The 14,193-nt window shown below is 60.5% G+C and overlaps 2 protein-coding genes across 4 annotated transcripts in view; both read right to left on the reverse strand.

The window, feature by feature from the left end:
* Positions 1-262: 262 nt before the first annotated feature.
* ISYNA1 (inositol-3-phosphate synthase 1) lies at positions 263-5,219 on the reverse strand. Its single transcript, XM_074928144.1, is given in 18 exon segments — positions 263-534; positions 537-643; positions 646-705; positions 708-727; positions 1,477-1,694; positions 1,783-1,896; positions 1,978-1,989; positions 1,992-2,116; positions 2,119-2,143; positions 2,237-2,376; positions 2,379-2,451; positions 2,537-2,686; positions 2,776-2,795; positions 2,798-2,968; positions 3,087-3,216; positions 3,679-3,840; positions 3,926-4,050; positions 5,094-5,219. Coding segments are annotated over 17 exon segments (1,668 nt in total). The 5' UTR covers positions 4,040-4,050; positions 5,094-5,219; the 3' UTR covers positions 263-507.
* Positions 5,220-11,682: 6,463 nt separating this feature from the next.
* ELL (elongation factor for RNA polymerase II) overlaps positions 11,683-14,193 on the reverse strand; it is a 54,615-nt gene continuing 52,104 nt past the window's right edge. For 2 of the 3 annotated variants that reach the window (XM_074927827.1, XM_074927826.1), the window contains exon 12: positions 11,683-13,470. In XM_074927827.1, coding sequence (XP_074783928.1) covers positions 13,366-13,470 — 105 coding nt within the window. In that variant the 3' untranslated portion in view covers positions 11,683-13,365. The remainder of the gene's footprint in view (positions 13,471-14,193) is intronic. The other variant, XR_012635239.1, reaches the window with a different exon arrangement.

Below are 14,193 nucleotides of genomic sequence, written 5' to 3' on the forward strand. Positions count from 1 at the left end.
TCTGTGTAGGGACCCCCCTCCCCCAACCCATTTCTAGTCCCCAGAACCCTTTAGAACCCCCGTTGCTTATCAAAACAAAACGGGGGACACCCCCCTACCCCCCCCAACAAAAAAGAAGAAAAAAAAAATTTAAAAAAAATTAAAAAAAAAAAAAAAAAAATCCCAAACCACCAAAATCCCCACCCACCCACCCCCCCCCCGCATCAATAAATGTAATTTGATTTTTTTTCAGAAGGTGCCGGCGTTTGGCTCTCGCTTTGGGGCTGGGGGGGGGGCTCGGGGGGGGGCAAGGAACCAGATGAGATGGGGGGGACACACGATGTGCTCTGGGTTTATTGGCGGGTACAAAGCTTCACAGTTTCGAGTCGGCGTCGGAGCCGGGCAGCACCGAGCGCTTGGAGGGGCCGGGGGGGTCACACAGAGGTTGTGGACCCCCCCTCCGACCCCCCATTCCACCCTCCCACCCCCCTTAAAAAGCTGATATGAAATATAAAAAAGCAACTGCTGTTAGTCGCCCCCGTCGACATGGAGGGGGCCGGGGGTCCCGGGGGGGTCCTGGGCCGGGTGCCGGGACAGGGGTGCCCGTTGAGGTGGGCGCCCGCCGGTGCCTTTTTGGGGGCGAGGGGGCAGGCGGCCCCCCCCGGCAGGAGCGCTTCGGGCTGGGGGGCGGCCGCTGCATCTTGTGCTCCAGCAGCATGTGGTTCTGGGGGGCAGCCCCAGGCAGGCCCTGGGGGGGGGGGGGGGGGGGAGAAAAAAAAAAAGGTGGGGGCTTAGGGATGGGCACCCCAGTACTGGGAAGGGGATGGCAGGCAGTGAGCCAGCTGTGGTGGGGACAGGGAGTGCTGGGCAACTGGGACCACTGGTGCTGGGAACCCCCTGAACTGGGCACTGGGAACCCCCTGAATTGGGCACTGGGAGCCACTGGTGCTGGGAGCCACCTGAACTGGGCACTGGGAACCCCCTGAATTGGGCACTGGGAGCGCCCTGAACTGGGCACTGGGAACCACTGGTGTTGGGAACCCCCTGAACTGGGCACTGGGACCCCCCCTGAATTGGGCACTGGGAGCCACTGGTGCTGGGAACGCCCTGAACTGGGCACTGGGAACCCCCTGAATTGGGCACTGGGAGCCACTGGTGTTGGGAACCACCTGAACTGGGCACTGGGACCCCTCCTGAATTGGGCACTGGGACCCACTGGTGCTGGGAGCCCCTAAACTGGGCACTGGGACCCCCTGGTGGCATCACCCACCAGCATTGGGTACCCCAGGCCGTGGGCACCAGGACCCTACTGGATTTGGCCACCCCACGTGTGGGTGCTGGGCACCCCGGCACTGGGACCCGCAGACCCCGAGCACTGGGCCCCACTGGTGTTGGCACGCTGGGTGTCACCTCTACAAGCCTCGGGTGCCCCCCCAGGCAGCGGGGTGGGCGGGATGTGGCCCCCCCCAACAACCCCAGGGTGCCCCCCGGGGGTACCTCAGGATGTTCTCGATGCAGCTGCGCTGGCGGAAGAGGGCGTTGACCACGGGGGTGCCCTCGGGCACCAGGGGGGCCTTGCAGAGGAAGGCGACGATGGAGAGGACGCTGTGGAAGCCCTGGAACTCGGGGTCGGCCTCCGTGCAGAAGGTGACGCGTTGGCACAGCTCCGTCAGGATGGCCAAGTCCAGGATGATGGGGCTGGCCAGCAGCGAGTCCTGCGGGCAGCGAGGGAGGGGGGTGAGCCACCCCACAAAACGCCCCCCGCCCCCCCCCCCCCCCCGCCCCCCCGCCCCCCCCGCGCACCTCACACGTGTTGTGGATGACGATGGTGTTGGTGCCGCCCATCATGATCTCCGACGTGTACTCGTCCAGCGCCCGTTTGCTGTCCCCCACGTAGGGCACGTACTTGATCACCACCTGCGAAGCCACGTCCCCGTCACCCCCCAGCGTCACCGTGTGTGTGTGGGGGGGGGACACCCCTCAACCCCCCAACCTCACGCAGTGGTCGGGGCCTTGTCCTGGGGGCCGTAGAGGACGGGGTTGGCCTGGACCGTGTCATCCACCACGTTGCTCTTGGAGATCTCCTTGGAGCGGAACTGCTGCGGGGCCGAGAGGTTCTTCCCGTCGTTGTTCCCAGGTGGTTGTAGCTCACGATGGACTTGGTCTGGGCAGAGGAGGGGACAGGCAGGTCACACCCACACCCCCCCCCCCCCTCCAACATCACAGCCCCTCCCCGCCCTGCCCCGTCCCTACATACCTTCAGTCCAGCACCCACCAAAAAATCCACCAGCACCGACTTGAGTTTGGTTTGACCCGACTTAAAGTCGTCGCCGCAGATGAAGACGCGGCGCTGGGCGGCCAGTTCCACCGCCCCCGGCACGAAGGTGTTCTGGGGGAGCCGTTGATGTAGGCGCAGCCCTCCAGGATGCTGGCCACGGCGAAGAGCGTGGACGGGGACACCTCCAGGCCTCGCTGCGGGGACACGGGGCGGCTCAGCACCAGCGGGCGGCGGTGTCACCCCCCCCCCCGTCTCGGTCCCCTCCCCTCGTCCCCTGACCTCGATGGCCCGCAGCAGGTTGTCTGCGGTGTCGTTGAGCCCCGGCACGACGTCGCAGAAGCGCTCCGTGTTGGCCGTCCAGAGGACGATGACTTTATCCACCCCGCTGCTCTCCCTGAAGTCCCGGATGTCCCTGCGGATCTGCTCCACCTGCGACACCGCCGAGGGGGTCAGCGCGGCGGTGACCCCCATCCCCCCCCCCCTACTGCTGCCACCACCGCTGCCCCCCTGCCCAGGACCTGCTCAGCCATGGAACCCGGAGGACGTTGTCCGCCCGCTCCTCCTGGTTGGCGGCGATGAACTCGGGGATGTAGATGGAGGGTCGGGGCTTCATCTTCTCCAGGTGGGGCCAGAGCTGCTCCTGCAGCGGCCAGTCCAGCACCTCCGCCCGCCGCATGGCCTCCGCCAGGTTCAGCGAGGAGATGTCCCAGCCTGGGGGACAAGGGGTGACCCAAACCGCTCAGGGTCCCCCGACCCATTGTGGGGTTTTCCCACCACCCCCCCCCCCCCCCCCCCCCCCTCCAGCCCAACTCCTCCGTGTCCCACCTACCATCAAAAACGATGTCGTTGGGGTGCACCATGGGCAGCAGGTCCCGGAAAGGCACGTAGACGTCACCGCTGGGGCCGGTGCCCAGGCAGACGGTGGAGGCTTGGAGCAGGGAGCCGTAGTAGTTGGCTTTCTGGGACGGGGGATGCAAGGACGAGCTGCCAGCATGAGGAAGGGGGGGTCCCCAGCACCCCCAAACCTCACCCGCCACGCTGGGGAACCCGCTTGCGCTCCCCACGCCATATCCAGGGGTGTTGCGTGCCCTTAGTGTGTGCACGCGTCTGTGTGTACAGCCGGGGGGGGTGTTACACGAGCCGGGGGCCCCCCCACACTGTGTCGCAGCCAGATCCACACCCCCTACACAAACACACCCCCCCCAGTGCTGCCCCCTCCCCAGCCTGGCGCCAGCCCCATGCCCCCCCCACACCCCCAAAGCAGGGGGGCTGCGGCTGCAGCCCACCTCCGCAGGGGAGGTTGATAGGGGGGTGCAGGACCCGGGGGGTGCAGATGGGAGCAGCTGAGCTCCGTGTCCCCGTATCCCTGCAGGACACCGGGGCCGTTGGACCTCGTTGGGGTCCCAGGGGGTGACACCCACCTTGCGCCCGGTCTTGGTCATCCAGGACAGCCCCAGCCTGTTGGCCAACACGGCCGCCGTCACCGTCGTGCCGTTGTTGCCCCCCCAACCCACCAGCATCACCCCCAGGCGAGGGACCTGACGCCCCGTCCGGAAGGTGAAACGGGTCGAGCACGGCCGCACCTACGGGACAGAGACAGGGGACACATGGGGACGAGCAGAGGCACCGCCAGGCCCCCCCCCCCCCGCGGCAGCCCCCTGCCCGTACCTTGGTGACACCGTTCTCCTTGCAGACGTGCACGGTGCTGTACGTGTACTTGGCCTCGATGAAATCTTTGCTGTACGTGACGTCGGGGCTCTCCACAAGGAATGTCTCTGCCATTGTTCCTGGAGCTGGAATAGGAGGAAATGGGTGTCAGCCCCGCAGGCCTGGCACGCTGGGGCCCCCCTGGTGTCCCCCCCCCTCCCTCCCTGCTCCGGCACCGCTCCCTGCCAGGCTGTGCCGGCGGTGGGGGCCGTTGGCTCCCTGCCCCACGGCCCCCAGCGTGGCGGTGGCGGAGGGGCTGTCACCGCCGCCCCTTCCCACGCCAGCCCCGGCCCCGGCCACTGCCCCCAGGACAGGCGGGGATCGGGGGGGGGGGTCACCAGGCCTCCCCAAACCAGGCCCAGGAGCAAACTGAGGACCCAGCAAGCCGGGAGCATGCAGGGTCCCCGTCCTGCTCGGGGCAGGCAGGAGGTTGTCCCTGCTGTCCCCTCCCTGGGGGTGGCAGGGGGTACAAGGAGGGCATGGGGGGCTTGGGATGCTCCCAGGGGACGTGGGGACCACCGCTGTCCCCCCTCCCCGGGGTGGCAGGGGGTGCAGGGGACAAGGGGACAGGGGCTGTCCCCCCTCCCTGGCGTGGCAGGGGTTGCAGGGGACATGGGGACAGGGGCTGTCCCCCCTCCCTGGCGTGGCAGGGGGTGCAGGGAACATGGGGACAGGGGCTGTCCCCCCTCCCTGGGGTGGCAGAGGGTGCAGGGGACAGGGGCTGTCCCCCCTCCCTGGGGTGGCAGAGGGTGCAGGGGACATGGGGACAGGGGCTGTCCCCCCTCCCTGGCATGGCAGGGGGTGCAGGGGACATGGGGACAGGGGCTGTCCCCCCTCCCTGGCGTGGCAGAGGGTGCAGGGACCCCCCAAGGACTCCCAGGCTGTCCCCCCTCCCTGGGGTGCGGGGGACATGGGGAGTCCCTGCACCCTCGGGTGGCGCAGGGGACGTGGGGACAAGGGCTGTCCCCGCTCCCCCGGGGCACACGAGGGCCAGGGCTGACCCTGCCGCCCCCCGCGTGTCCGGGGGCACGGGGGGACACGGACCCGGGCCCGGGGCCGCCCGCACTCCCCGGGACCGAAGGATCAAACCCGTTCCCGGGCCGCCCCCGCCCTCCCCGCGGGCACTCACCGGGCCGGGCCGGGCCGGGCGCGCTGGAGGCGGCGGAGCCGGTGCCGGTGCTGCCCCGCGGGGGATGATGCGATCGCGGCTGCGGCCGCCCCGGCTCCCGCCGCTTAATCGGCTCCCAGGACCCGCCCCCCCCCCGCCGGCCCCGCCCTCCCCCGGCCCCCGCGCGACCCCCCCCCCCCCCCGCACGTGCCCCGCCGGCACCGGCGCCCCCCGGGACCCCCCCCCCGGGGCTCCCCCCCCAAACACCCCCCACACCCCACACACCCCCCCACCCCCCCCCCGGTCCCGGCCCCGCGGCAGCGCCGGGTCCCGCCGGCGGCTGTTACCGGGGCGGGGGGAGCGGGGGGGGAGGCGGAGGGGAGCGGCCGGTGACCCGGGAAGGGGAAGTGGCGCCGGGGCCGGGGCTCGGGCCGGGGGTCCCGCCGCCGCCTTCCGGGTATTGAGTGTCCCGGGCCGGCGGTTTCCTGCGCTGCCGGGGCCCCGCGGCTTCCCACGGCCCCGGCCCGGCCGCCGCCCCCACCGGGCTGCCGGCCCCCGCGTCCTGCAGCCCCGGCAGGGGCACCCCAAAGCCCCCGGCACCCCAGAGCCCCCAGCATGGGCACCCCACAACCCCTGGCACTGACACCCCGGCACCCCGAAACCCCCGGCAGGGGCACCCCAAAAGCCCCAGTACCCCGCAGCCCCCAGTATGGGCACCCCAAAAGCCCTGGCACTGACACCCCGGCACCCCAAAGCCCCCAGTATGGGCACCCCAAAAGCTCTGGCACCAGCACCCCGCTTCCCCCCAAGGTGGGCACCCCAGAACCCCTGTCACTGGCACCCCAGCACCCTGCAGCCCCTGGCACGGGTACCCCAGAGTCCCCAGCGTGGGCACCCCAGAGCCCCCAACACCTCACAGCCCCCAGCATGGGCACCCCAGAACCCCCGGCACTGACACCCCAGCATCCTGCAGTCCCCAACGTGGGTACCCCAGAGCCCCCCAGCGTGGGTATCCCAAAGGCCATGGCACCAGCACCCTGCAGCCTCCAGCGTGGGCACCCCAGAACCCCCGGTACCCCAGAGCCCACAGCACCCCACAGCACCCAGCATGGGCACCCCAAAGGTCCTGGCACCAGCACCCTGCAACCCCCCAATATGAGCACCCCAGAACCCCTGATACTGGCACCCTGGCACCCTGCAGCCCCCCACATGGGCACCCCGGAGCCCCCAGCACCCTGCAGCCCCTGGCACGGGCACCCCAGCATCCTGCACCCCATGGGCATGGGCACCCCAAAAGCCTTGAGGGTGTCACCCCACGTGCACCCCCCATCCCCGGTAGCCGCCGCCGGCGATGCCGGGGGGCAGCCAGGCCCCGTGTGAGGTCGCACCCCACATGTCGGCCACGGCAGCGCGGGGGTTGCCCGGGGGGCCGCGGGGAAAAGGGCAAAGCTCAGCAGCGAGGGGGCCGCGGCTGGCACCCCGCTCGGTGGCCCGCCCCGGGGACCCAGTTGCCTTTCAATGGCCAGGCCCCGCTTCAAAGGAGCCCCCGGAGCAGGAGCAACGCCCGGGTGGGCCGCGGCCCCTTCCCCACCCTCGCTCCCCGCAGACGTGGCGAGGCCACAGCTCAGCTCCGCCGCCACCCACCCACGGGGACACGCTGCCACCGGCCGCCCAGCACCCAGCAGGATGGCACCCACCGAGGACAACCCCGGGGGGCACCTGCCGGGACCCGTGGTGGCCCACATGGCCGTGCTGGGGTTTGGGGTGGGGGGTCTGGGGAAGGGGGGGGGGCCGCGTCCGGCCCCTTGGCCATGGAGGAACAATGATCCCTTGGTGCCGGGCTGGAGGACAAAACGAGCCCCGCGCTGGAATGCCAGTGCCTCAGCAAATTATTGAAACAAAAATAACATTTCTTTGTACAATAATCCTGGGGCGGGGAGGGTCCGGGCAGCGCTGCCAGGGGCCTAGAACTGGTATTTTTCCACTGCTTCCCTTTTTTTTTTTTTTTTTCTTTCCTTTTTTTTTTTTTTTTTTTTTTCCCTTTTGCCCCCCTCCCATAACTCCCACCATTGTTCCTTTCCCCCCACTCCCTTCCCACTCCTCCCACGCTCGGCACCGCATGAGCGGGGCTCCCTTGTTCCCGCTCGCCCAACGCGTCCATGGGCCGGGAGCCCGGGCCGGTCGCCCAGCGCCTTCGCTCCCCAGCTGCCGGGGGCTGGCGGGGGGCCAGGCGAGCCACGGAGCCATAGCGACCGGCCCGCTCCCCCAGCAATGGTGCCCACCCGCCCTGTTCCACCAGACACCCCCCGACACCTCCCAAACCCTTTTTTTTTTTTTTTTTTTTTTTTCCTCTCACCAGGAACGGGCATCCAGGGCCACGAAGCGCCCCCCCCCCCCCATGGGACCCCCCATTGTGGGATTTGGGGCAGCACAAACTCCCCGGTGGTTCATTATAAGCAGGTTCAGGGCCTGATTCTGCACGAGCCGGATGCTCCGTGCGCCGGCAAGGGCTCAGCGGCGGGGGGGGGACGCAGGCAGGACCCCCCCCGCCCTCACATCCCTCCCAGCATGTCCAGGCCAACCCAAGCAGCCCCAGATTTATGTGTTACAGACACAAACAGCCCCGGCGCTCCCTGGCTGCGTTTTCCTCCCTTCACATTTGGGTTTTTTCCCCTCGTTTAAAACAATCCCCAGGCTCCGAGGCTTCGTTATCTCAGCCTGTGCCAGCTGCTCGCAGCTCCTTGTCCTCCTCTCCCTACCCCGATGCCGTCACCGTCACCCACCGGGTGCTACGTGCCCCCAAGGACGGACCCACGCATGGAAAGGAACAGACGGACAGACACGGCCAAGACGGGTGACTGGGGGTGGTTGTGCTGGGTGGTGGAGGTGCAGCAGCTGCTCTGCAAGAGGGACCAGCACCATCGGACCGTGTCGAGGACAAATTATTCTAAGGAGCTTGCTCCTGTCAACGAGCCACAAGCAAAAAGGTGCGCAGGAAAAACCCACCGCGCTTTCACCGCCTTTCAAGCGGTTTCAAGCCCCAGCGAGGCCACCAGGAGGCTGCGGGGTCACCTCTGTCTTCTCACGTGTGTGTGACCCTAATTCAAGGGCAGCTTGTGCTTGGTGCGGTGAAAAGTGACACTTTTCCCAGGCGTGAGCTGAGTTATCAGAGTTCGGGGTGCTTCTGGAACCTTCCCCGGGGGGGCTCAGCTTTGGCACAGACAGAGCCTGACCCCGATGCTGCCCCGTGTCCCCCCGGGAGGGCTGGTGGCCACGTTCCCACCAGGGTGCAGATAAGGAGGCAGCAGCAGGAGCCGGGCTGGCTCTGGCACAACAGCCACAGCCAGTAAATTTCCACTGGGGCAGCTCTGAGTTAATGAGCTCAGTGCGTGACCCCAGGCAGGGCCGGAGCTGCCAGCGGTTGAGAGGAATTCCCCAGAAAAGCGGGGACAGGAGGGGACGGGGACCCATCCTGGGTGAGCAGCCCCACACACATCCCTGGGGACAGGAGCTTTCATCAGCCCCAAGGGGGGAAGCTCAGACAAGTGAGGAATTAAAAGATGGTAAAACAGGGGCTGAGGGCGTGGAGCTTGGCTCAGAGATGGTATTTGTAACTAAAAACCTGATGATTTGGGGATTTACAAGAGCATCAGCTCACCCAACGTGTCTCAGCTCTTGCTCTGTAACCGAGGGCCTCGTGGGAGCAAACCCAGGGTGGCCGTGGGAGCATCACGGCCCCGCGCGGGTGCTCGGGCTGTTGTGTCAACTCCAAGGTCACAGCTGGTGAGACAGAGCAGAGCACTCCCTGTTCCCTCCAACGTTTAAAAAAAAAAAAACAAACCCAAAACAAAACCCAAGACATCCCTAAAATGTTATTTGATAGCTGGATTCTTTTTACCTTCTCCCTATTTTGCTGTTTTGGAGGTAGAATCCGAAATCCTGCACTGGAACAAAGCGAGCAGCAGACGAACGTGGGCTCGTGGCGTAGGGGGGTGGATCAGGCAAGACCTGCCAGCACTTTAGTCTCCAGCCCAGTGAACCTGTGCCTGTCATCCACTGCTGGAGGAAGGGATCCCCAGGCAGGCAGCACAGCAACTACTGCAGGAAAACGGAAGCTATTCAGAGGATATTATGCTACTGAGCAGCTACTGGTGTTTTTATACTCTATTTTATTCTGCCTGCTCCAGCCACAGCGAGCAGCGGACCCAGAGATGCTGCAGAAGCCAGGGCCAGAGCAAGCAGCCATTGTGACAGCGAAAAAAAAAAAAAAAAAAAAAAAAGAAAAAGACAGTCTCAATACAACCCTATTTGATTCCTGAGCTTCAGGCGGATGATTCAGGCTGCGGGTGGAGGTGGGAGCTCCAGCAGCGTGGACACCAGGCTCGTCCCCACCTCGCTGCTCTGGCAGCGGCAGCGTCCCTGCTCCAGCTCCCCCCCGGGACGCGACTCACCCCCACACGAGCGAGCTCAGACGTCAAAGCCAGCTCAGCTTGCGGGGAGAAACGCAGCAGCCCCTTCTGCAAAGGCAGAACGGGCGAGGGGAGGCACCTGCACCAGGTCTGGGCTCTGGCCGGGAGCCCCAGGGCAGGGCTCGGCCGTCAGGAAGAGCCACCACAAGCCAGGAGGCTCCAGCATCGCCCAACGCCAGGGAGGCAGCGAGGCCCTCGCCTGCCAACACCCCCCGCGAGCCTCCCGCCGAGCCCACGCTCCCGGGACTCCCTCTACACCTCCACGCCGACACCAGCGACGGGTGCCTCTTCAAAAACCAGCTTTTTCCTCTAAAAAACCACCTGGGTGCTAATGCCATTGGAGGGGGAAGGCCAATCCCACCGGAGCACCAAAGGCCTCCCCAGGGGCAAGGCTGCTCCTTGGGCAGAGCTCTTCCCAGAGCAGCAGCAAGCAGCTGGAAAATGCAAGAGAGATCACCTTTCCCTTCTAACACCCCTTACCTACAGCTCTGATACTTGAACTCACTCAACCGACTCGGTTCCTTTAAGTTTCCTGCTTTCAAACTCCAGGCCAACCATTTATCACCTTTCCCTTTTGAGTTTTCTCGCAGTAAGAAGCACTGAAAAGAAACATACAACCTTATTGTTTGCTTGTTTTCCAATACAGTGAATTTATTATATGTTGCAAAATCAGCATTCAGCTTTTTAGTGTACAAAAAAGACACTAGCTCTTAAGAAAAGATTAGGAAAGCTGAAGACTATGCTGCCTTTAAATTGTAACATTTTGGCAAAGTGAAAAGCTCTTTTGTAAACTCCAACTCCATGGCTCAATATAGTTTTATCCACAGTACAATATTACAAAGTAAAACACAGTATCAATAAGTTAAGATCATACTTAATCACCTAGAACTGGTTTCTATTAACCCAAAAAGCACAAAATTTGCCTAGCTTCATAATCTCTAAAAAGAAAAAAAAAAAAAAAGGCAGATTCGACTACAATTCTTTAACACAGTCCAAAAGAAAAGTGAAGCAGAAAGTCGTTGAATGCTAATTGGGTCTCACAGTTTGGATATTCATTAAATATTTTCAGTTTTTATATTCAAATTTTAGAAGTTCCAGAATATACATGTAAATGTACACAATACATCTTTGTATACAACTCTGTTTGCAAAAATATCTTATAGCAGATGTATAAAGATTGAGATCCATCTCTATCCCCCTGCCCCCCCAAAGCAACAAAAAAAACCCCATTCAAAATATTAAGGATCAGAAGGAGAAGTGTTTCCATGGAAGAATTTACTCATCCTGGGTTTGTAGCTGCTGCCTCTTCTGCCACCCGAGTCTCGGGCTCCTGGGGCACCGTGGTGGGGGGTGAAGCCCCCCCCAAGCCCCTCGGCTCGGCGCTGGGAGGTTCAGTGGGTAACTTTGCAGCGACAAAGCTGAGAGCGGGTCCGAGGGCGCGTGGTGTCCCGGCTCCTCCACACAGCCCAAGGCTCCCTCCCCGGCGAAATCCACCTCGGTGCACAAATTCACAGCGATGGGAGGTTGGGTGGAATCGGGGCCTAAGCCTTGAGCTTGGGCATCGCCCTCAGCCCCCGCTTACTGCTCCAACTCACGCACAGACCAGGTGCCAGACCCCACCGAGCAGGAGGACAAAGTTTTCCGGACAAAAGCTCCTCACGCCTTTAACTCTCGTGTATTTTCCAGCTTTCCCCGACGAGCAGAAGCACCGGAGGTCGCCAACGTGACACCAACGGACGCCCACAGGAGAAACGCTGCCCTCACCTCCAGTCGTCTTCATCTGGAGAAGGAGAGGTGGGAGCAAAGTGTTCCCCGAGGCCCGGGACGCTGGCTGGGGCTCTCCGGGTGCTCGCCCATCACATCTCTTCCCCCCTGTGCTCCTCCACTGCTCCGCTTCCAGACAGGGTTGGGTTTTGCAGACGAGCGTGGCTGTCCAGGGGCAGGCAGTCCGTGGCCGGAGGGTGAAAACCTTCAGCGGCAGGTTTTTGTTTGAAGAAGGGGATGGCAAAGTCCTGGTGAGCGCTGGGTGCAACGCGGCGGGGAGAGAAACTCAGAACATTGCAAGTGACAAAGCAAAGCGGTGGCCCTGGCCAGATGATACAGCAAAACCAATCTAGCCAGAATGGAATTATTATTAATATTTTTTTTTTCTTCTTTTTTTTTTTTTAATACAGCAGATGGACCCACTTTTTTTTGGGGGGCACAAAAAAAAAATACTCCTTGTATAAGAACTGTTTCCCTCCTTAACTCTGCCATTCCGCTCCTTCAAAGGGTGAAAGACTCTTCAGTGCAACCTCCAAGGGAAGGAGACGCCACAGGAAAGTAATCCTTTACTTTGAGATAAACGGAAGCGGGAAGAAGTCAAATCACACAGGCTGGCAGGATTAAAAGGGGAGAGGGGAGAGAAAGAAATAGCAGAGTTAAAGGACACCTTTGTGCTTTTTGGCGTGTTTCTCACACCCTGGCCATACTCTAAAAATGTTCCCTTCAAGTCCAAAAAAAAAAAAAAAAAAAAATCAAGAAGAAAGACTGCACCGAGGAGCTGGCTAGATAAAGCACAACAGTGGAAGTGACCCGCATGGGAAAACGCTACCTAACTTCTCTCACACTTGGGTGCCTGTTCTGAGAATGATTTTTCTGCTGCTGCTTCTTTGGAAATACACAAAAAACAGAACAAGAAGAAAGCATCGTATCCCCTGCCCGCCCCCCCCCCCCCAATCCTCTCTCATGGGTCATACAGGTAATAAAATAACTTCTCTGGGTAACTATCTGATAAGCTTTAGTAATACTGCAGTTATAAGACAGGAAAGGTTCTGAAACACTTGGCCTAAAAGGAAAAAAGGGAGGCACAGTTTTAGAAAAAGATGCTTTTTTTTTTATACAAAAATAGACCATAGTCTCATTAGCAATTAATAAAATTGGCTGCCTTGGTATAAAATTATAAAAGTCAAAAGACAGACAGGTCTCAGTTTTCCCAGCACTGGTACGTGAAGGATAATGCAGGCAGACTGGATCACGCATGCTGGAGAGGCCACTGCAAAACGTTTACACCCGCTGCTTCCAAACGCACAAGCGGATTAAAAAAAAAAAATTGGTGTGTTTTGGTTTGTGTTTTTTTTTTTTGTGTTTTTTTTTTTTTTTTTGTTTTGTTTTGTTTTTTTTTACATGAAGGATCCACCTCTGCACTGCACAAGGCACTCAGTGCAGATCCCCGGGGCTGCTCCCCTCCTCCTGACACAACCACCTCGAGAGAGCACACACCGGAGATGACAAAAGCAGGAACAAACAACGAGAGCTCTGGGTACTTGGTGTATTTAACGCGGTGCCATGTAGAGCAGACAGCTTGCATATGAACAGTCGCAGGTGCCAGAGAAGGAGGTAACCTAGCAGCATTCCAGTTCCTCACCATTTGAAGGACAATTTGTAACCCAGTGGACCTGGGCCAGGGGTAATTACACTTCATGCCAAACTTTAATCCATGAAAACTACTGATTCTTAACCTTTGGGAGCTTCGTTCACTTTAGGCAACTTTTCCCTTAAGTGTCAAACGCTGGCTTCAAATAAGCAGATTTTTTTTTTTTTTTTTTTTTATTTGTTACATTCCGACATTCAGAGAGGCTAAAACTCGAGAGGACCGTGCTGGGCACTGGGCTTGGGACCCAGCTCAGACACGGACATGACAGATTCGGCATCGTAAGGAATCCCCGAGTTCTTCAACCACGATGAATTAATGCTCGTCTCTGAAAGGAATCTAGTTGTATAAAGGGGAACGTAACGTCCAGGTGACTTTTTTTTTTTCCCTACCCAGTCCAGATTAGTGCCAGCTAAAACTGCTGTTGGTCATACTCTGCTATCAGTTTTTTAATATGAGCCAGTTTGTTGTGGAGGTATTCGCAGCGGTTCTTCTCTTGGCTGTAATTGGGGTTAGTCTGTAAAGAAAAAATGAAAATGCAGTGACAGAAGGCAATTCCTCCAGAACTCAGCAACAGCTACGCTGAACCCAGACAAGGCTGTCAGACCTCACAGCATAAATAAATGACCAAGGAGTGAAGCTTTTTTATCTGGAAGAGTAGAAACCCATTTAAAATGGACCTACTCTGTTCAAACAAGGCCAAGAACAAAATCTCTTTTCATCAATAACCAGCTCCAGGGCCTCTGTACAGGGAAAGGAGTGCACCTTGAGCAAGGCTCAGCCTAACTGGGAGCAGCTGGGCCAGGCACATTGGCTTCCAGCGAGCATCACCTGCCCTTTGCCCCCATGTCAGCACCGAGTTGTGCAAGCTTGGGAGCTTCAGAACAAAGATGAACTTGCAACACGCAAGGAATCTCTTCAAAAAACTCCTAAATCCCTCAGCAACAACCGGGCTCAGGGACATAGTTGTAGATTTAAAACGCAAACCTACTCTTAGTGTCTGGATGTCCCAGCCTTCCTCAGCGTGTCTACCTCATCCAGCTAAATCATAAATCCCACCAGTCAGCAACTCTCATTTTACATGCACACGAGGAGATGTATAGAGTATTCTGTGTGCCTCACACACCAAAAAGCCCCACAGGACTGCACACCCAAGGGATTCATCCTACTAGAGACTGTGCCCCAACCATCCCAAACACACCAGCACACCCCAAGATCTGGAGGATCCCGTCACCACCCA

Source organism: Athene noctua, chromosome 27 (genome assembly GCF_965140245.1).
Source record: "Athene noctua chromosome 27, bAthNoc1.hap1.1, whole genome shotgun sequence".
Lineage (NCBI taxonomy): Eukaryota > Metazoa > Chordata > Aves > Strigiformes > Strigidae > Athene > Athene noctua.